General features: G+C 41.6%; 1 protein-coding gene across 1 annotated transcript in view; it reads right to left on the reverse strand.

Moving 5' to 3' along the window:
* Positions 1–2998: 2998 nt before the first annotated feature.
* Positions 2999–23701, reverse strand: part of LOC137260311 (uncharacterized) — a 45817-nt gene continuing 25114 nt past the window's right edge. The window contains exon 3 of the mRNA XM_067797991.1: positions 2999–21958. Within this exon, the coding sequence (XP_067654092.1) occupies positions 6327–21956 (15630 nt within the window). The 5' untranslated portion in view covers positions 21957–21958 and the 3' untranslated portion in view covers positions 2999–6326. The remainder of the gene's footprint in view (positions 21959–23701) is intronic.

The raw sequence follows: 23701 nt of genomic DNA on the forward strand, positions 1-23701 counted from the left end.
TTGATCACTGGATTATCTGGTCCCGACTCGATTATTTACAGACCGCCGCCGTATAGCTGGAATATTGCCGAGTGTGGCGTAAAACTAAAGTCACTCACTCACTCTCCCATTCCACCAGGAGTGTTATGTGGTTTGAAGTAAACATTTACACGTGAAGAGTTCCATTCCTCCCCCTTACTCCCGTGGTGAGAGAATTTGCGAAACCAAATGGACACGGCAGATTTTAAGAAGGGGAAACGTGTTAGAAATTGTACTTGCACTAACGTTTTTTTCAAAAGATGCAATGTGCCATGGTTGTATGTAGTTCATCAAAACATTTCATAGTCGTGTCACTATGTCTCCTTCGAATACTGACTTTGACAAAGCAACAGCTGGATAATTCAAACGGTGCAAATCCCTGAATAATGTGATTGCATGGGCCACGACAGACATCTTCAAAATATCAACTATATCCTGGCTGCATCTACGAAGTTATTACCTTCCCTGGCCAGCTTTTCGTCCAATCCTGTGTCTACACTGGCAAGCTGAATGTACCAATCACAACCCACTTTCGTTTCGTAAATTGTCTCAACGATTAAACTTGGCAACACAAATGATCCAGAGGTACTCCGAAAGAGGTAGAGGAGTTCTTGCATATATGCTATTTAAAAAGGTAGGGGATATTGGAGATCATGAACTCAAGAACATTAAAAACATTAAGGGAACATCTATCTATTTGAATCTATTCTATTCAATCTATTCGAAACCCTGGGTACAGTCAGTTAAGCACATATGTTCCAGAGTAAGGGTAGACACAAACACAGGGTCAAACAGCAAATATACCATCACACTGAGACAGAGTCAGTAGCGGGTAGTTGACGTGGGCGTAGTCCCTGTCCAAGCATGTCCTGGACATGCTCGATGGGGGAAAGGTCCGGACTGAGCGCTGGTCATGGTAGTGTGGTGACATGCTGCTGCTGGAGGTAATCCTGGCCTTATGATATCTGGCATTGGCATCTTGGAAAACGAAACGGCGGCCATGACGACGTGCAAACGGCACAACAAGGGGTGCCACAGTGTTGTCCCGGTAGTACTGCCCTGTGACAAGTCCGTTCTGTCGGCAGCAATGATGCCTCCCCACACCATGACAGAACCACCCCACCCACACCATGACAGATCCACCCCACCCCCACCCCCACCATGACAGATCAACCCCACCCAACCCATACCATGACAGATCCACCCCATCCCCACCCACACCATGACAGATCCACCCCACCCACCCACACCATGACAGATCCACCCCACCCCCACCCACACCATGACAGATCCACCCCACCCACCCACACCATGACAGATCCACCCCCATATGGATCATGTCTAATGACGTTAACATCATGGGGACGTTCATCACGTCGGCGCCAAATCCTCCTACGCCTGTCCAGGAAGTCCACAGTGAACCTCGACTCATCTGAGAACATTACGTTGTTCCATCGGCCATTTTTCCAGTGTTGACGATCACACCATTGGCGTCTTGCCGTAATGTGATAATCCCTCAAAAGGGAATGGCACGAGGACGTCGGGCGGGTGATTCCTGATGGTCTGGGCACTCAGTACCAAACCAGTATCCCTTTGAAGTTGATTACTTATCTGATGTGCTGTTACCAGACGATTTATCAACGCGATAGTGTGGATAAATCTATCCTGAGTCTGAGTTGTTGCCCTTGGTCGACCAGATCGTGGTCTATCGTTAACAGACCCTGTATCACGATGTCTGGACCATAATCTGCTGCTTACAGACTGAGAAACATTCACTGTTGCCACAACGACCTGTGTTGTGTCAACCTGAAGCATGTCAAGGGCACGTAACCTCTCATTCTGTGTTCGACAGCGCATGGTCTCTGATTAAGGACTTCAGCCACTGATAATCTGATGCTTTCGCTTCAAAATTTCGCTCTAGGGTAACTCCAACCTTCAAATTGAGAGTCATGCAAATTTTGTGTACAACCCCCATGATCATCAGTAGATCCTGAGGGTGTCATTGTTCTGTTTGGACGATGAATTTCTTTGAAAATGCTTCCTCAGTAAGGATCTATGTAATTTTGTTTCCTATCCATTTGTATATGTGAAAATTTTGATCTGGAAATAAAATATCCCCTTCCTTTTTTAATAGTATAGTATTGTTTCTGACCTGACAATTTGTCTGTATGTCATTCCCAAAATCTAAGTCGCACTGCGAACAAAAGTCTTTGCAGCTGCTCACACTATCTATGTTGACATGGCAAGCTTGATTGCAATTGCCGCTAAACTGACTAGCTTCTGCGAGAATGCGGAGTCAGTAAAGGGTGGTAATAAATGCATCCAGGGTATAGAAGAGATTTATCGTACGGTGTGGCCAGGCCACAAAGCAAAAGGTTTTCTTCCTTTGTAAAAATAAGTGTTCGGATATATGCATATTTCGTAAGAATGATGAAAAAAAAAAATACATAACACAAAATATACACCTGTACAAACTGCTTTTGTATTTGCAAATGATTGTTCCCTCCTAGCTCCCTAGCTCCCAAACTCGGAGACCTAACCCACTCTGCCACTGCACCTTTCAGAAATCGAACAACTGGTAGTCGAGACCAAGGACTTGTGGGAAATTGAGTGAGTTTAGTTTTACTCTGCATTCAGCGATATTCCAGCTATATGGCAGTAGTCTGTAAATAATCGAGTCTGGACCAAACAATCCAGTGATCAACAGCATGAGCATCGATCTGTGCAACTGGAAACCGATGACATGTGTCAATCACGTCTGCGAATCAGACCCAGCCAATCCGCTAGTTGCCTCTTACAACAAGCACAGTCGCCTTTTAAGGCAAGCATAGGTTACTGAAGGCCTATTCTACCCTTCACAGGTGTTAATGTAATGTGCATGTAATATACGTTTAGGTCAGGGGATTATATGTATGCATGAAACAAAATATCCAGCCAACAAATCATGGTTCAGACAAAAGCTGCAAATCCGATCACCTTTATACACTTTATTCAACATCACAAAATTATAAACCTACTTCGGAGTGTAAAAAACAGTTAAATACAACAAAAAAGTAAAATGAACATATTGCAAAATGTCCGCTTTTCCCTGGGTAATCAATGGAAGGATGAAATTGAGTTCATGGAACAGGACAGAGCTAGTAGCTGTCCAGATATATACAGTACAGGAATCTTCTCCTGGACAGGGGCACCTGCTCCTGGGTTAGGATTTGCCCCAATGCCTGTGAGCATACACACATGCACACACGCACGCACGCACAGACACACACACACACACACACACACACGTACAGCATGGAAAGAATGGTTCACACAATGTTCAAACTGGGAGGTCACTGAAGATCAAATAGCATGGACAGACCAAAAAATAGTAAAAATGCAAAATCAGTAATACCACCCTGTATATTATGTGACATATGCCATAGCATATGGTATAACATGTAACATATGCCACAGCACATGGTATAACATGTAACATATGCCATACATGGTACATTATGTAACGTATGCCATACATGGTATATTATGGAACTCCGTGACCACTCGAGCGGAGGTCAGCTTCAAGTGTCATTGATTGATTGACAACTTTTAGGACGGACAACAACAGTTTGCAAAGTCTACAATTGGTTGCAGTTTTTGCCTGTGAATGCACCAACTACGAAGTGGAAAGAATGAAATTCATATCAGAAATTGTTTGTGCCAAACAGAAACAGAACAACCTGCTTCTTATACTTAACAAAGAAACCCAAGAGTAGAAAAAATGAAATCTCATAAAAGTAAGTGTTAATGTGTATGCCTTCTATTTAAATAAATGACCAAAAACCGTAGCGTTTCTTTTGCTGTTCAGTATATTATGACAACATAGCAACATGTAAAAAGAGCAGACATTTGAGATGGTCAGATACAAGACCTCAACCCCTCCAGCACTACCATATTATTCTAAACATTGAAGCGAGTTATTTGGATAAACAACTTCTTTTTAACACAGCAACCTGTTAATGTAACTTTCAACTTTGGTATCACGCAAGTGTTAGCAGCTACACCGAAACATCACTCATATTAATTGTACAGCAGCTGTATATCCACAGAGCTCTCCCCATTGTTCATCACACCAACTTCTAAATGCCACTTGAAGTCTAACAACTATGCCTGATGAATATAGAGATGGTAAGTTCCAATACAATCAATACTCACAGATTTACCCATTTCATGCAGTATGACTTTATTTAAATTGAAAAGGAGAGAGATAATTACTTTATTTTCCAAATTACAGATTACATTATCCTTGAACAAATGTTGTCACAAATATGCCCAATTAATCTGTGTTGGTAAGTCGGTTTGTTGTCTAACCAATATTTCAGCTACATGATGGCAATCTGTGAACATCTGAGTCTGGACGAGACAATTCAGTGATCAACATCATGTGCATCTTTTGGGAGACAGTGACATCTGTCCACCACCAACTCAGCGAGCCTGACCCCCCAATCCAGATAGTCAACTATTACAGTAAGCAAGAGGTGCTGAAGACCATTTCTAACCCTGTGTGACAGGTCTTCATATACCCTACACCAAACTACCCAGAGATAAAGCAGACCAGGCTAGAATATACCCTGGGCATATTATTTTCCTGGCCAAATTACACTCTGGGGTATAAATTGGCATTGACCAATTAGTACCTCACAGGACAGATTATACCCTCAAGTATTCTTCAACTAAGATACACCTGGGTTAAAACGGCTAGCCGAGATTATACTAGGGTATATTATGGTCAAAACCAATTCATATTCCAGTTTCAGTTGGCCAAGGCCTATTCATATACCAACCCATGTCCAGGTCAGATGATTCTCCCCTCATGACACTGGAAGCATTTTAGACAGACTTTTATTACTTCAACAATCAGTGAGAACGAATGACCAAAGATCACTACTACACTAAAAAACCATAACTGTGAAAAATAAAACGCAGAGTTAACTTTTCTGTAATGCACTAACATGTATAATGTTGTGAAACTTCAGATTCTCCTATTGCATGTACAAATGTACCACAATAAAACATCCAGACTAAGGCTTGTTGCACAAGAGGGGTATATTCTGTCCTGGAGACACACAGTTCAGTCAGGGCTGTTTAACACACTGGATATAGTTTGGTCTAGGACAGTCTATTAACTGAGGTAACACAGGTCTACTATCAGGACAGAAGGGATCTGAATTCAAGGCCATTCAAAGGCTATGTCTTTCACCACACACTGGGGACACATCACAATGTAATGGAATCCTATTCAAAATGTTTCTCTGTTGGTGGTAATTGGAGCCATCCTTCACCATATCTGGACTTTGCAACCGACAGAGATGAGTGCCACCATAATGACACTGTAAATGACGTTCTGCAACCAGTTTTCTTTTTAATCTCAAAACGTTGGAACCTTAAGTGAGTCAATCCTTTCACACAACATGCTTAACTCAATGCTGAAAACTTTTCATATTAAACTCTTTAAAATGTCTACATAAAAAAACATAATATTCTCAAACTGAGTAAGAACTAATACTGATCTCTAATATATAGTACAATAGAGAAAGTATACAAACACATTTCCATAATGACAAGAGCGGGTCTGGGCATACAACAATCACACATTTAACAAGCAGCAACAAGGACGGCCCAAATCCTGTGTGTGTTTATATATTTATATAAATTAATAGATTATGACATACACCAGTATATGTACACCAACAGTCAATAAATAAAACCATCTGTATGCTATAAGTATGTACACATGTATTCAACAAGTATTCACGTTAACATGCTTCAAATATTCATGATTCTACTCTCCTACACTTCAGGGTTCAGTATTGCCGACTACATGACAGTTGGCAGCCTAGCAGTTATGGCAGGTTCACTTCCCACCATGGATTGGGTCTCCATCCTGATAACGCCAAACACTGATACAAGCCTCTCTCATACACTACAGGTAAATGACAATTACACAGAAACAATTTGTACTTTAGTAACAGATTTGTTTTGAAAGCCAGAGTTGGTGTTTTTTGAATACAATGTTTGTCAACAACTACGGCAGTGCAGACAGTGAGCACCACAGATGTCAGCCATATCGTGAGCCAGTCTCACACTTCTGCACATATCCATCATAGTCTAATGTTCTTCAAGCATCTCACTGCCCATCACATATTCACCTCACAAACTTGGATGGCAGATTATGGTTTCCAAGAAAGTCAATTGGCGTTTCCTTCCATGTGAAAGTGACTCTTTATCATAAAGAGCATTTCCTTGGACATTCCACAATTCTTCATGACCTAAATGTTTCCTGTTGTTTCTTCTGTCTCGTTTTCACCCATGTCTGACTGGCTTCCAGATTCATCATCAACCAGGTCCTCTTCATTGAGTTCCTCACTCTCTGCTGATTCCATCTCATCTTCATGGCAAACTTCAATGTGTTTCTTCATGTTGGATTTCTGTGCAAATCCTTTGTGACAGAAGCGACACTGGAAGGGCAGCTTATCAAGATGTGTAGTCTTGTGCACTTTGAGTGCACCTGGGAGCGGAAACGACTTCCCACAAACATCACATGTGTATGGCTTGTCCTGGGGATTATGCTGATACAGGTGAGCACGGAGACTTGCAGCTTTGTGAAACATCTTACCACATTCGGAACACTTGTGTTTCTTCTCACCATGCAGCTTCATGTGATTTTGCAGAGAAGACATCCCTGACACAACTTTGCCACATACCTCACACTCTAGGGACTGTGGTTCAGAATGAGTCAGTTTGTGCCTCTTCAGTGATGACTCATTTGTAAAAGTCTTGTCACATTGACCACACCTCAGTAGGTCCCCTGTGTGCGTCCTCTGGTGCTCCCTGCATGTTTGCTGTGATGCAAACGTCTTGTCGCAGACATCACACTTGAAGACCTGACCCGTGTGCACAGACATATGACTCTTCAAAGCTGAGTTTGTTTGGAATGTTTTGCTACACACATCACAAGAGAATGGCCTTTCCCCCGTGTGTGACAGCTTGTGAACCTGCAAACTGTCATTTCGACTGAATGCTGCATCACACTGGTCACAAGTATAAGGCTTCTCGCCAGTATGTGTTCTCATGTGACCTTTCAGGGTATTGGCGTGAGCAAAGGAGAGGCCACAGACGTCACACTTGAATGACTTAACTCCAGTGTGCACTAGCATGTGTGACTTCAAACAATGCGATCTTGTGAAACCCTTGTTGCACACTGCACACACATACGGTTTCTCTCCCGTGTGGGTTCGCATGTGCTCGCGGAGCTGCCCTGCACTGAGGTACCCCTTTCCACACTTGTTGCATTTATGGTCTCGCTCTTTCTTGTGGACGCCTTTCTCATGGGTCCTGAGATGGGAAGCCTGGGTGAATGTTTTTTCACAGATTGTGCATTTATAGTTGCGCAGTCCAGCGTGGAACCTCATGTGTGTGACAAGGGAAGACTTCTGTGAGAATTGCTTTGAGCAGATGTCACATTTATGAGCTTTAAGTCCAGTGTGGGTGACCATGTGTGAATGCAATGAGTCCTTCCTGTTGAAGCTGCTTGGGCATAACTGACACTGAAACGGCTTTCCACCTGTATGGATTTTCATATGACCTGTTAAATCTATTATCATTTGATGGCAAACTGGACATTCTGACTTGGTTTTCTCAATGCCCTTGTGTAGCAGCATGTGATTATCCCAAGACTGCTTGCAGACAAACTTCTTCCCACACTCCTCACAGTTGAAGCGTTTGACTCCAGTGTGAGATCGCATATGAGTCTTCATGTTAGACTTCTGCCTGAAGGTTTTGTGACAAACATCACACTCATATGGCATCACATCATTGTGGAGACGCATATGAATCTTCAAGTATCCCTGCTGTTTAAATGATGCATCACATACTTTACACTTAAAGGGCCGTGCTTCTGAATGTGTCAGCTGGTGTGATTTTAGACTGCTTGTTTTATAGAATGCTTTGTCACATACATCACATTTGAGTGACTTTGTGCGGTCTGTATGGATCAGTTTGTGCTTGGTCAGATTACCATATTCCCTGGTGCTGAAGTCGCACTGCTGGCACTTGTAGGGCTTGTGATCAGTGTGGGTCTTCCTGTGTTTTGAGAGATTGGAGGAAGTGGTGAAACGTTTGCCACAGTTCTCACATTTAAAGTTCTGTAGTTTGCTATGAATCAACGTATGTTGTTTCAATTGGTTTGATGTTATAAAGGTTTTCCCACATTCCTGACACTCATGTTTCTTGACTGCATTATGTGATTGGGTATGTGCATTCAGACCAGCCCTTGTTGTGTAGGCCTTATCACACTGTTCACACTTGAAAGGATACTCGCCAATATGAATCTTTGTATGGTCATCAAGCACAACTTTGCTTTTAAAACATTTTTCACAAATATCACACTTGAAAGGCCGTTCTTCAGAATGAGACAGCTGATGACTTTTCAGTGCCGAGGATGTCCTGAAACTGCTCTGGCATGTGTCACATGAATATGGTTTGGATCCAGTATGTATTTTTAAGTGATGTTTCAGGGTATTTCGGTCAGAAAAGCTGTGGTCACAATAAGTACACTTGAAAGGTCTTTCACCTGTATGGATACGTAAGTGTTCAGTCAATCCAGTTTTCTCATAAAAAGCTTTGCCACAAATTTCACAAACATGAGATTTCTCACCGATATGTCGTCTCGTATGCACCTTAAGACTGCTGCTGTCCCTAAAGCACTTGTCACAGTGAACACATTTATAGGGTTTGGCTCCAACATGGATGTTCATATGTCTTTCAAGCGATATTATCTGAGTGAACACCTTCTCACAAATATCACATTTGTGGACCATCTTCTCAGCAAGAATCTTCTCTGTTATATCAGCCTCCTCATGATGTTTTTTCTTATGGTGTTTCAGATGAGATTTGTCAGAAAAAGTCCTATCACAATGGTCACATTTTAAGGGTGAACTGGAATGTTTTTGCATGTGATCCTCAAGAAGAGCAGCAAAGGAATAACTTTTGTCACATACAGTACAGGAGAAATGTTCCTCTTCAGAGATGGCACAAGTATCAGTCTTCATCTTTTTGGCCATGGGAGAGTTTTCGCCATCATCATCAACACGTTTTGTTTTTCTAGACCCTAACAACTCGTTTTGATCTGATTCAGTCCATTCTGTATGTTTTCGTTTGTGTTTCTCCAAATGGGCTGTATCAAAATACTTCAATAGGTTCTGCTGAGTAGGTTTTTTAGCACTCGCTATCTCACTGGGTTTTGTCACTTTATTCTGTTTCCTGGATGTACTGCCAGTCTTCCAGCCAACTGGTATTGTGTCCTTATTCTTCTCTTTGCGAGATGTTTCACATGTCTTGGAACCAACTGGTATTGTGTCCTTATTCTTCTCTTTGGGATATGTTTCACATGTCTTGGAACCAACTGGTGTTGTGTCCTTGTTCTTCTCTTTGGGAGATGTTTCACATGTCTTGGAACCAACTGGTATTGAGTCTTTGTTCTTCACTTTGGGAGATATTTCACATGTCTTGGAACCAACTGGTATTGTGTCATTGTTCTTCTCTTTGGGAGATATTTCACCTGTCTTGGAACCAACTGGTATTGTGTCCTTGTTCTTCTCTTTGGGAGATGTTTCACATGTTTTGGAACCAACTGGTATTGTGTCTTTGTTCTTCACTTTGGGAGATGTTTCACCTGTCTTGGAACCAACTGGTGCTGTGTCCTTGTTCTTCTCTTTGCGAGATGTTTCACCTGTCTTGGAACCAACTGGTATTGTGTCTTTGTTCTTCACTTTGGGAGATGTTTCACCTGTCTTGGAACCAACTGGTATTATGTCCTTGTTCTTCACTTTGGGAGATGTTTCACCTGTCTTGGAACCAACTGGTATTATGTCCTTGTTCTTCTCTTTGCGAGATGTTTCACCTGTCTTGGAACCAACTGGTGTTGTGTCCTTGTTCTTCTCTTTGGGAGATGTTTCACATGTCTTGGAACCAACTGGTATTGTGTCTTTGTTCTTCACTTTGGGAGATGTTTCACCTGTCTTGGAACCAACTGGTATTATGTCCTTGTTCTTCACTTTGGGAGATGTTTCACCTGTCTTGGACCCAACTGGTATTGTGTCCTTGTTCTTCACTTTGGGAGATGTTTCACATGTCTTGAAACCAACTGGTATTGTGTCTTTGTTCTTCACTTTGGGAGATGTTTCACCTGTCTTGGAACCAACTGGTATTATGTCCTTGTTCTTCACTTTGGGAGATGTTTCACCTGTCTTGGAACCAACTGGTGTTGTGTCCTTATTCTTCAAATTGGTAGATGTTTCACCAGACTTGTCTCTATCTGGTAATTTGTCTCCATTCTTCTGACTTGTGGATGCTTGCTGAGTTTTGGCAACACATGCTATTGCTTGTCCACTCTGCTCTGAGGATGTTTCACCCGTCTCCGTATCATGTGGTAAGTTATACTTGTTTGTCTGTTTTGCTGGTTTACTGGGATGACACTGGTGTTTCTGGTGCTTCTTAAGATGACTGAAATCTGGGAATGACAGCTTGCATACATTACATTCAAATTCAGAACTTTGATATGAGGAAACTGTGGTCACTTTCACTGCGTTGCTTACTTCTTCCCCTCTATTGTTTGGGTTGGTTGACAATCCTGAATCTGCCGCCATAATGGATTGTTCAGTAGGTATGCCATCACAATCCTCTCTTTCCTCCTTTATGTTATGTTGCTCTAAAATGTCATTTTGCAAATCTGCAGCACATGAATGATTATTGCCACATATAGAACTTTTGTCATCCTTTCCTGATTGTGAAGTATCTTCCTTGGCATCAGGATTGTCCTGAATGTTGGGAGAGTCCCTGGCATCAGGCGAGTTGAGCGAGTGTGAAGAATCTTCCATCTTCAAACCTTCTTCAGTGTGATGCTTTCTTTTGTTGTGTGCTCTTAAACCCTTAACTGCAGAAAAGGTAATATCACAAATGTCGCACTTTGGTTTTATATTACAATTTTTCTTTTGATGTTTCTTCATGTGGGACTTCACATCACTCAAATCAGGAATTATTTTTCCGCAAACAGTGCATCCAAACCCGCCATGTTTTCGGTGTTCAGAGTAATGAGACAGTAAACTGTCAGACTCTGAAAATAATTTATCACATAAATCACATCTCAAAGTTTCCTCATTGTGGACTTTTTTCTTATGTATCTTCAGATTAGACAATAACAAAAACTTTTTATCACATGTTTCACATGGAAATTCCCCTTCTTGAGTGTGTCGCTTCTCATGTGCCTTCAACGTAAGAGCAGTCGTAAACCTGTGATCACAGATATCACACACAAACTGCTTCTTCTTCTTCTTACAGAGCACCTGCTGATGTCGTGCTAATGACTCCGGACTGGAGAAGCCAGTCAGGCAGATGTTACATTTGAAGGGTTTCTCATCGATGTGAGTTTTCCTGTGTGACTCAAGTTGTTCAAAATCCAGGAACCTACGGTAACACATCTCACATTCATGTCTTCGTTCTCTGTGTACCTTCTGATGTGTTCGAAGATGGGCAGGCTGGGCAAATGTCTTGTCACATAATTTACAGCAATATGGGCGCTGGCCGGTGTGAATATTCATGTGGAGATTGAACGAAACTTTATCGGCGAATTCCTTTTGACACACATCACACTTATATGGCTTTGCCCCAGTATGGATTTTAAGATGTCGCATTAGATTATAAAACTGAGAAAAACCATCTCCACATACATGGCATTTGTGGTTCTTGTTTCCAGTGTGAACGACCATATGAGTCTTCAAGCGATGACTCTCTGCAAAAGTTGCGCTGCAAACGTAACACTTGAAATCCTTTTGTCCAGTGTGCATCTTCATGTGTACTTTCAGATGGGCAGAACGTTGGAATGGCTTACCACACACATCACAATGGAACTTCCGTTCACCGTGAACCTTAACATGTCTTGATAAAAGTTTCGGATCCTTAAACACTTTATCACAAAACTCACATTTTATCGACATGTTATTGTGTATAATCTGATGAGACTTCAATGAGGAGAAAACAGTAAATCGTTTTCCACAGACAGTACACTCATGCGGTTTCTCACCTGTGTGTGAACGCATGTGTACTTTCATCTTACCTTTACAAGAGAGAGTCTTTCCACAAATGTTACACTGAACAGGTTTCCCTCCGGTATGAACAGTCATGTGTTGGGTCAGGTTGCTTGTGGAATAGAATGCTTTGCTACAAATGCCACACTTAAACGTGCGTGCCCGATGTATGATCAGGTGGTGATTGAGAGCAGACTGAGAAGCACAACTCTTGTGACATACATGACAACTAAAAGGCTGTACATTTTCTCCTCCTTGAATGTCACTTTCTAATTTGACTGGGCCTCCCGAACTATCTTGATCCAGGCCATTATGGTTGGCCTCAGGAATAACTGAATGCTCTGGTTCTAATTCCAAATCAAGAGTCTCAGACTCATTGTTGTCATCTTCTGATGAATGTGCTCCTATGTCCGAAGTAGACTGAACTGCAGGTTGTTTCAACCGAGAAGTACTTACATCTGCGGTAAAGGATTTGTGACAAGAGTTTGAATTTGGCTGCTGTGTCATGTTTCTGTGGACATTTGATTCTGGTGATATCTCCTGAACAGAACAACTGGAATATCTTTCATTGAATGTTTCCAAATCTGATGCAATAATGTCATTTACTTCTGCAGAACTGGAATCGCCTGCAATGTTGATCTTTGACACATTAGTTGAACTGGTACAGTTTGCTTTGTCTGTTTCAGTTTCTGAAATCACAATACCTGTAGCACTGCCTTTGGTATGATGACTCAACTTTGAAGAAAACGACTTGGAGGTACCATTTGTGTTCCTGCCACAATCTCTTGACTTCTCCACAGTCATCTCTTCATGTCTGTCCCCTGGAACAACTCCCTTAGAAGCTGATATCTGCATCAATCCCCCACATTCCTCATGCTGCTTGTTTATATCACCAGAAGCAGAATACTGTTCAGTTACACTGGTGGTACTGGATGTACATGTTGCTGTTGACGGTGAAGTAGAAGACTTCTGGATACTACTTTTACTTCTTTGTCTTCTTAAAGAAGATGACTGGCTCATAGACTTTGATATCTGATGTCTGCCCTGTGAAGTAATTCGTTTCTGCTTTGAGTTATTGCTGGATTTAGGTTTTATTGTCCTCTGTCTTGAGGAATTGTCATCTCCATGTCTCATGTCAGATGATGTCTCTGAAATGTGACCTTCTGGTGAAAGTAAACAACTTGAAGACATGGTATCAGGACTGGAAACACAAGATGTCTCATGTTGGAGTCTTGATTTAGAACCAGAAGTTTCTGGATTCACTGTAGGGGATGATTCCTCTCCATGACCACTTGACTGATGGGCTGCTTCCAGCTGTGTCTCCTTGTCTGGTGCATCAGTATTGAATGTTTCAAAACGTATTTCTTGTTTAGCTATATGATTTAGCAGATTACAGTCATTTGAAGGAGCTGTTGCATCAACATCTTTAGTTGAACATTCACGTGCTGCCATTTGTTGTCCGCTAAACTCCTCCCCTCCAGGCTCAGTCTTCACATCCAGGCTGTTCACTGATAAGGTGGTTGTTTCCTTCCTGAGATTATCTACTTCATTTTCCTTCACATGTGCATTTTTACCATGCTGTGATTGTATGGGTCGTTTTCCCTGGGCAACCTCAACTCGACAGCTGTCTTTTTCATCACTGCCCTTTCTTTGATGTAAACCAAGGAAGACTTGGAATGAAGGCAAATCACTGTCACTGTCAGATTCAGCATCATTTGGGAGCCCAGTGTCACTATCATCACCACTCTCTCCTTCAGAGTCATTACAGCATCCACCACAGAAAGAATTCTGTTCTGATAGCTTCTGATCTGACCAGTCCATTCTCTGCTGATTATCACCAGACTGCTCCATGTGGGGACCATTTCCATCTACATCACCATTTTCTTCATTGCTGTTATCTTCAACTTTAACATCCCGAATGTTTAATGAAGTACTCTCATCTTGTTGCAAGCCATTATCACCTTCTTCTAATGGTTCTTGCTTTATTGCAGTCCTCTCCTCACTAACACATTCACTTGTTGAACAGCAGTCTAATTCTGGAGGTTCAATTTTAATCTGAATAGTTTGGATCTTGGGCAAAGGAAGAACATTTTCCATTCCACAAGTCCTTGCAGCATTAGTGGTACTTGTGTCAGTCTCCTTCCAAGTCTTGACAGCATCTGAAGGCTTGCTTCTTTCTAATGAATCATTTTGTTCAGGGTCTGATTTATAAGTAATTATTTTATCACAGTCAGTTTCAAGTTTGTTTTCTGTTACTGTTGGTCCATGGTGAAGTTCACTATCATCAACTCTGCTGAACACCAATGTGGCAACCTTGGCATTTTCTGTCTGACTTTCACTGACTTTCATATCAAATGTAGACATTGTTTTGTTTTCATATGTCACTCTTTCTTTGTTGGGAGCTAATCTTTCCACATCACATTTATCTCTCAAAAGACTTTCTTTGTCTTGAGTCAACATAACACATAGATTAGATTCAGTTTCAGTGGGATTGTCTCTTTCTTCAGCATGTTTTGATGTTTCAGGTGCACATTCTGTTGCTTCAGATGCTTGTCTGAGAATTAACTTGGACTCACACAAATTTTCTGATACAACTCCAAAACGTTTCATTCCTGTAGACCGAGCTGCATCTCTTCCAGATACATCAAACATGACATGTCTCTGCTGTGATACATCAAACCGATCTGCCTCATAAACTTTTACACTCGAAATCAATTCAGAATTACTTTGTGAACCGTATAAACTTTCACAGTGCAGATTCCGATTGTGGTCATTGATGGGAAGCAGGACTCTTGTTTCACTGACAGAATGACTGTCTTTGAGGGCATTAATTTGTTCTGACTCTTGTATTGTGGAACCCTCCAAAGACACACTCTTAAAACATGAACTGTAGTCAAATACTCCTGAAACGTTGATCCTCTTGTCAACACAATAAGATTGTACTCCAATGTCACAGTCACAGTCATGGTCTGACTGTTGAACATTCCAACCACTACTTTCAGAATTCTCACCTGATGATATCCATTCATAGAAATTGCTTTGGTTATTAGAACTCATCTCTGGAGGAACCTTGTCCTGTGACTCAGCATCAGAAGGTGAAGAAATGTCTTCTAGCACTACGTTATAAGGAGACCTTTCTTCTTTGTATTGTACACACATATCCTGCTTGGTCACATAGTCCTCTGAAACAACTGCAGGGGGCTCAGTATTTGGCAGTTCATTGTCAACAATCCTGTTCAACTCAGGTACAGCATCAGATTTAACTTCACTGATACAATACTGTTCAACAACTTGTTCACTAACCACAGATAAGCCTTCCCGGAGGATATTACCTGACTGTGGATGTGTACTGTGTCCGACTGGTTGTGAACTCTGCACTGGGTCAACACAGTGTTCCGTGGGTTGTGGACTGTTCACTGATTTTGCATAGTGTTCAGCTGGTTCTGACTCCTCAACTGATTTCACTGGATGTTCAGCTGTTTGCATTCTGTCAACTGATTTAACATAGTGTTCAGCTGGCTGTAAGGATGGAAGTATCTTTGCGAGACATGACCTTTCCTTAGCTGGTATTAATGATTCGCTTGAAGCAGTTGGGGATATCTGTGAATCTCTGACAGTGAAAGGAAGATCATCAGACCTCTGCTGTTTGGCTGGTCTTGCCTCCGCAGATATGTCAGCACTGGAAACGCATATGGTTGGTTCAGAGTTTAACTTTCCATGCTCTTGACACAAACACGAAGCATCTCTTATCTTTTCCAACCCACCATCACTAGTACTTGTGTGTCGATATTTCATACATGTGTGGTTATCCCAACCTTTGGGTTCAGTTTTTTCCTTGTTTTCAGTTTCACACTCTGTACCTCCAGATGCTTCAGGAAGAACTGTAGTGGTTGCTTTGGTCAGAATATGTAACAATTGCTGTAATCCTGAAGATTTGGTTTTCTTTGAATTACTTTGCTCTCCTCCTCTGGCCTCTTGTCTACTGGGCAAGCTTAAGGACTTAGGAACACATCTGCCAGTTTGTGAATCTTTGTTAAGAAATACTGTGGCTGCAGAAGTAGATGATATGCACAAGTCTTCAGAAATCCTTTCACAACCAACAGTATTTACATCTGAATCACTGTTAACATAAGAATCACCGTTTTCAGATTCTGAGCACAAAGCAGCACTGTCTGTAAATGAACCACTGATTGTTATTTTGACATTCCTGTATGATATCTTGTCATGTGATGTATGTGTAAACTGGGATGGTGAGGCCTCCCACAATAAGTGTTCACTATGATCTTCCACCTGTCTGAGTGTCCTGTGTTGCTCTCTGCTTCGTTCATAACTCTCATTGCCATAACCTGTGAATCCTGCTTTACTAACCTCAGTCCATTCTCTCTCTTTTTTCCAGCAGTCCAGTTTTTCCCGTAAATCAAAGACTGACCTGTTCTTTTGATTTTGTGTTCCGCTACGTTTTCTCTTTCTCCCAGACTTTGCACCATCATCTTGACATCTAGAAGATCTTTTTGGGGTAATCATCTGATCTTTACTTGTTGGATATTCCTGAGACATATTTGACTTGCAAGGTTTCCTTGGGGATTTTTTATTTCTACCAGATGCTTGCTTTTCCAACAATCTACTCGGGGATCTTTTGTGTCCATAAAAATACTTTTCTGGTGATCTACCATTTAATCTTTCATTTCTAGAAAGATGTCTGTCTTGCCAAGGATTTGTGAATCCCTCACTTTTATAAAACTGATTGTCTGGCGGTAGATTTGGGGATCTCTCATTTCTGTGAAACTGATCCTTTGGGGATGTCTCATTTTCATAGTGTTGGCCTCTTCGTGCCCTTTCTCTCCCCCATTCACTAGTCCTTCTCATTAGACTAGAACCAAGAAAATCCTCCCTATGTCCAGACCTGTGTGACTCATGTCTGTTTGATCTTTTTGTCGCTGACTGAGAATAATGATTATCCCATCTGTCTCTATGTGTGTGTTCTTTATGACGTCCTTGACTGCTGCTTCTATAACGTTTTGACCGTGTTCTGGTTCTTTGATACGACCTTTTGCACTTTGATCTTGAGAATTTTGTCTCTACTCTGAAATGATTTTCATGATCTTTTGCTGTTCTGAAGTTGGGTGACATATGCATGCTTTCATATCTATCACTTTCACGTTCATCAACATAAAAATATCTGGAACATCCAGAGGAGTGATGTCTAGCTTTAGACCTTGAAATGTTAGCTGAGTTTGGAGATGTAGAGGAACTTTCATGTCTTCTCTTGTTTGTTTGGTTTGGTGAAGAGATTGTTGGTGTTGGTCCACCAGTCTGTTTCACACTACCCTTCCCATGTCTATTGTCATGTTGCCATTTGTCTGAGTATCTATCTGGTTTTGGGCAGTTATACCTTTGGGGAGGTAGAGGTGTGCTTGATGGTGCAGACACATGTCTCACACGTTGCTTGTCAATTATCTCAACGTGACCATCTATCCTTGATAAGATAGCAAGACCCCTCACATCTCTTGAATCTTCACAATTTGTCCTGACATCTAAAGAATTCTTATTAACTGGTGCTACTTCTGGAGTTTCCTTCACAGCATGAAAACGTTCAGGAACATCTTCAGTGGCCACTGGTTCTGGCAGTTCTGCAACGGCAAGTGAATGTCTCTTAGCAGCAGGAAACCCTAACTCGCACTTCCTTGTAAATGGTACATCAACACACTCATCGACATTGCTGGCTTTCTGAGGATACAGGTTATCACCACCTTTCAAAAGTGGGGAGCTTTGTGTCACTTTGTCAAAACTTGCCTTCTCAGAAGTTCTAGACGTCTTGCTATATGAATCATATGCTTTAAATGAAATGTCTGGTGGTATATCCCAGTTTTGTCTATTCTCATTGACTGATGCAGATTGTTTTGTATGTAAGCACTCAGGATAAGAATTGTCAGTGTTTCTCTTCTGACAAGCTGACTCACTCTTGTTGACAGAATTCTGAGACATGTGACTGCTTTGATGACACTTTGCCTTCTTATGATAACTTTCAGAGTTTGAAAAATAACTGAAAATGTTTTGAACTTGACTCTGTGACACAAATTCAGTCTTCTTACTGACATCAGAGAGTTCAGGTTGATGTGCATGTTGTCCTTTCAGTATATCTGCCGCCTCATCACCTACACGAAGAAGCTGCGTGGCACTTTCCTCTTTAGAACAAGAAGTATTCTTATCTATAACGCCATCAGAAATATTTCGCTGGCTTTCGTTTTTATCAGGAACACTTTCCACTTTATCTAAATTCTGCATTTTTTTGTCGAGTTCACAAGAAATACTTTCAGCCTTATCTGAATGCTGCAGCCTTGTGGTTTGAGCACCACAAATACCTTCAACCATGTATGAATTTAGTTGCCTGCAGCTGTCTTCACTAGAAATACTTTCAACCATATCTGAATTTTGTGGTCTGAAGATGCATTTTGCAAAAATATTTATAACCTGATGTGCATTATGCTGCATTTTATTGGATTTAACAGCTACAACTGAAGCCTCTTTTTCTGTTTCTTGAGGACCTCGTTTAGGCAAGACGTCTAAAACACCATCTGTATTCAGCACCATTGTGTCAGTTTTGTCAATTTTCCTGGCATCTGGTTTCTCAGTCCTTCCTAAGGGTTTCTCTGTGACACTGAGGACATCTGACTTCCTGCTCTTCCTGTGTTTCCCCAAGACACTGGTGATATCATCTGACTCATTTAAACTTTTACGGTGTTTCCCCAAGACACTGGTGATATCATCTAACTTATTTAAACTTTTACGGTGTTTCCCCGAGAGACTGGCAATATCATCTGACTCATTTAAACTTTTCCTTGATTTCTCTGAGACACTGGCGGCCTCTCCAAACTTCCTAGAACTTTTATCGTGTTTCTCAGTGTCACCGGTAATATCATCTGACCTCAGTGGACTTTTACTATGTTTCCCAAAGACATTGCTGTCCTCATCTGACCTCAGTGGACATTTACTGTGTTCCTTTGAGGCACTAACAACATCACCTGACCTTTGAGGGGTTTTAGTGTGTTTCTCATTAACACTTGCAATATCATCTGACCTCTGTGAACAAGTCCTGTGTTTCTCAGTTACCCTGGTAACATCTGGTCTCTGTGAACTTTTACTGTGTTTCACTGAGGTACTTGTGAATTCATCGGACATTTGTGACCTGTCACTGTGTTTCTCTGAGGCAGTGGTGACAATATCTGCCCTCTGTGACTTTTTACTGTGTTTCTCAGAGCCACTGGCAACATCATCTGACCTCTGTGAACTTTTACTGTATTTGTCTGAGGCAGTGGCGACATCATTAGCCCTCTTTGAACTTTTACTGTGTTTTTCTGAGGCAGTGGCGACATCATCTGACCTCTGTGAACTTTTACTGCATTTCACAGAGCCACTGGCGACATCATCTGCCCTCTTTGAACTTTTACTGTGTTTTTCAGAGCCACTAGCGACATCATCTGACCTCTGCGAAACTTTACTGCGTTTCTCAGAGTTACCAGTGACATCATCTGACTTCTGGGAATTACTTCTGTGTTTCTCAGAGCCACTGGCAAAATGATCTGAACTCTTTGAACTGTCACTGTGTTTTTCAGAGGCACTTGGGACATCATCTGACCTCTGTGAACTCTCACTGTGTTTCTCAGTGACACTGGTGACATCATCTGATCTCTGTGAACTTTTACTGTCTTTCTCAGAGACATTGGCAACCTCCGCTGACCTCTGTGAACTCTCACTGTATTTCTTAGAGCCACTGGCAAAATGATCTGAACTCTTTGAACTTTTACTGTGTTTCTCAGAGGCACTTGGGACATTGTCTGAGCTCTGTGAATTTTTCCTGTGTTTCTCAGAGACATGGGTGACCACATCTACCCTCTTTGACCTTTTACTGTGTATCTCAGAGTCACTGGCAACATCATCTGACCTCTGTGAACTCTCACTGTCTTTCTCAGAGACTCTGGCAACCTCCGCTGACCTCTGTGAACGCTCACTGTATTTCTTAGAGCCACTGGCAAAATGATCTGAACTCTTTGAACTTTTACTGTGTTTCTTAGAGGCACTTGGGACATTGTCTGAGCTCTGTGAATTTTTCCTGTGTTTCTCTGAGACATGGGTGACCACAACTACCCTCTTTGACCTTTTACTGTGTATCTCAGAGTCACTGGCAACATCATCTGACCTCTGTGAACTCTCACTGTCTTTCTCAGAGACTCTGGCAACCTCCGCTGACCTCTGTGAACGCTCACTGTATTTCTTAGAGCCACTGGCAAAATGATCTGAACTCTTTGAACTTTTACTGTGTTTCTTAGAGGCACTTGGGACATTGTCTGAGCTCTGTGAATTTTTCCTGTGTTTCTCTGAGACATGGGTGACCACAACTACCCTCTTTGACCTTTTACTGTGTATCTCAGAGTCACTGGCAACATCATCTGACCTCTGTGAACTCTCACTGTCTTTCTCAGAGACTCTGGCAACCTCCGCTGACCTCTGTGAACGCTCACTGTATTTCTTAGAGCCACTGGCAAAATGATCTGAACTCTTTGAACTTTTACTGTGTTTCTCAGAGGCACTTGGGACATTGTCTGAGCTCTGTGAATTTTTCCTGTGTTTCTCTGAGACATGGGTGACCACATCTACCCTCTTTGACCTTTTACTGTGTATCTCAGAGTCACTGGCAACATCATCTGACCTCTGTGAACTCTCACTGTCTTTCTCAGAGACTCTGGCAACCTCCGCTGACCTCTGTGAACGCTCACTGTATTTCTTAGAGCCACTGGCAAAATGATCTGAACTCTTTGAACTTTTACTGTGTTTCTTAGAGGCACTTGGGACATTGTCTGAGCTCTGTGAATTTTTCCTGTGTTTCTCTGAGACATTAGTGACCTCATCTACCCTCTTTGACCTTTTACTGTGTATCTCAGAGTCACTGGTGACATCATCTGACCTCTGTGAACTCTCACTGTGTTTCTCAGAGACATTGGCAACCTCCGCTGACCTCTGTGAACTCTCACTGTATTTATTAGAGCCAGGGGCAAAATGATCTGAACTCTTTGAACTTTTACTGTGTTTCTCAGAGGCACTTGGGACATTGTCTGAGCACTGTGAACTCTCACTGTGTTTCTCAGTGACACTGGTGACATCATCTGATCTCTGTGAACTTTTACTGTCTTTCTCAGAGACATTGGCAACCTCCGCTGACCTCTGTGAACGCTCACTGTGTTTCTTAGAGCCACTGGCAAAATGATCTGACCTCTGTGAACTCTTACTGTGTTTCTCAGAGATATGGGTGACCTCATCTACCCTCTTTGACCTTTTACTGTGTATCTCAAAGTCACTGGTGACATCATCTGACCTCTGTGAACTCTTACTGTGTTTCTCAGAGACACTGGTGACATCATCTGATCTCTGTGAACTTTTATTGTTTTTCTCTGAGCTACTGTTGACACCATTTAACCTCTGTGAACTCTTCCTGCGTTTCTCAGAGACATGGGTGACTTCATCTGCTCTCTGTGAACTTTTATCATGTTTTTCAGAGTCACTGGTGACATCATTTGACTTCTGTGAACTCTTCCTGTGTATCTCAGAGGCAATGGCAACATCATCTGACCTTTGTGGATTGTTGCTTTGATCTGCTGTGATACTGGTAACTTGTGAACTCTGTTGTCTCTTCTCGAGTCTTTTTCTCCTGCATGGTCTGATCAGCACAAACCTCTTTTCATCCACCAAATACCTCAAGAAAGGCTGGGGTTCTTTTCTCTTCATACTGGCAGCTCCAGGTTTTGGATCAGTGTTGTTCATGACTGAAAGAACACAACAAAATCAGATTATGAAAGTGTAAACTCTTTTACCCTTGTAGATTATGACTAATGGTGTATTATGTGCTTTTTAATATGTTGACTGCCTATCATGTGTATACTCGTAGTAGCAACTGTGGAACAATTTCCCACTACGAGTTATCTCATAGCTGCAACAAAACAAGTTTTGCATTTCAAAACAAGCTGCTTTGATACTGCCAGGAGATGTTGTTTCTTGTGCCTATTTTGCCAACTTGCTGAACTTGTCTTAAAATACCACTGCTAAAGCTACGAGATAAGTTGTAGTGGCAAATTCGACCTGAATTGATACCACGAGTATACTCTTGATCGGCAGTCAGCATGTTAATGCCACATTAAACAACAGTCCTGCTACATGGCAGCAAGTGGTTGACGGTATGAACACTGATCTACGCATTTGGGATACAACAATGTGTGGGAACCAAGTCAGCCAAAGTCTGGTGTTGTTAGTGTTCTCTTACAACAGACCAATGCTAACCTGGGTCTCCAGGGTCAGATCTCATTTTGAAGAACTGTCCCATGTACACATTACATTTTAGTTCCACCAAATAACATGTAACATCCAGCTTGTAGTCTACAGGGAGACAATGGCAAGTGTTGCCATGGTTTGGTATACACTCACATGAATAACATTTTTAGATAATTAGCCATCTCTTAACAGAGGTACAGATAAGCCACGTAAATACTAATGTGAAAACTCAAATCCCATTAAGACTATTGCATACAAGTACGATTGAATTTTTGTAAATGCTCAATACATTTGATCTTACATGCATACACCATAAATAGATACAATAACTGAATCATATAGAGAGGTTCTTGACGTCTTCTTATTATTTCTCATATGACAGATCAAATATAAATATCGCACACTTCAGTTGACATTTCAACTTTCTTATATTTGTACAATTGATGAAAAGGGTAAAATACCCAAGTGAGTTCGAGTGAGGTGGGTACAATATTATTTGGTTATTAAAGAAAACTGGGATACCCAGTTAGGATGAACACAAATGAGTATATAGCTCAGTTACCCAAACTGTTATCTGAAGCTCTGAATTAATGAGGATGTATTAATGTTGATTGCTCCAATGTTGGTCCACTGTCGGGACAATGTTAGTAGTCATAATATACATTAATAGATGTTTTCCCGCTAAACAGATAATGCTACAGATAGGAACAAACTACTGTTCGATCCCAATTAATATCCTACAGGCCTTCAGCAACCCATGCTTGCCATAAAAGGTGACTATGCTTGTCGTAAGAGAAGATTAACGGGACCGGGTGGTCGGGATCACTGACTTGGTTGACACATATCATCCGTTCCCAATTGTGCAAATCGATGCTCATGCCGTTGGTCACTGGATTGTCTGGTCCAGACTAGATTATTTACAAATGGCCGCGATATAGCTGGAATATTGCTGAGTGTTGCGTAAAGCTAAACTCACTCACTCTCAATATTCTACAGATAATAGCTGAATGAAAGGGTGATATATGAGGGTGCAATGTGGCTATTTACATGGTGCACAAGTCAATGGTCAACATGCGTGTCACTATAGCAACAGACTGCATGTGATGCAGATAACAACAAATCCTCCAAAATCTTATATAGCTGTCATCATGTGTTTTAACTGGAAAGTAAGTAGTCAGAAGTAACAGTCATACCTCACTTTGCTGGACAGCTGATGTGATGATATCGGATAAAGAGTAACA

The sequence above is a fragment of the Haliotis asinina genome, chromosome 13 (genome assembly GCF_037392515.1).
Source record: "Haliotis asinina isolate JCU_RB_2024 chromosome 13, JCU_Hal_asi_v2, whole genome shotgun sequence".
NCBI lineage: Eukaryota > Metazoa > Mollusca > Gastropoda > Lepetellida > Haliotidae > Haliotis > Haliotis asinina.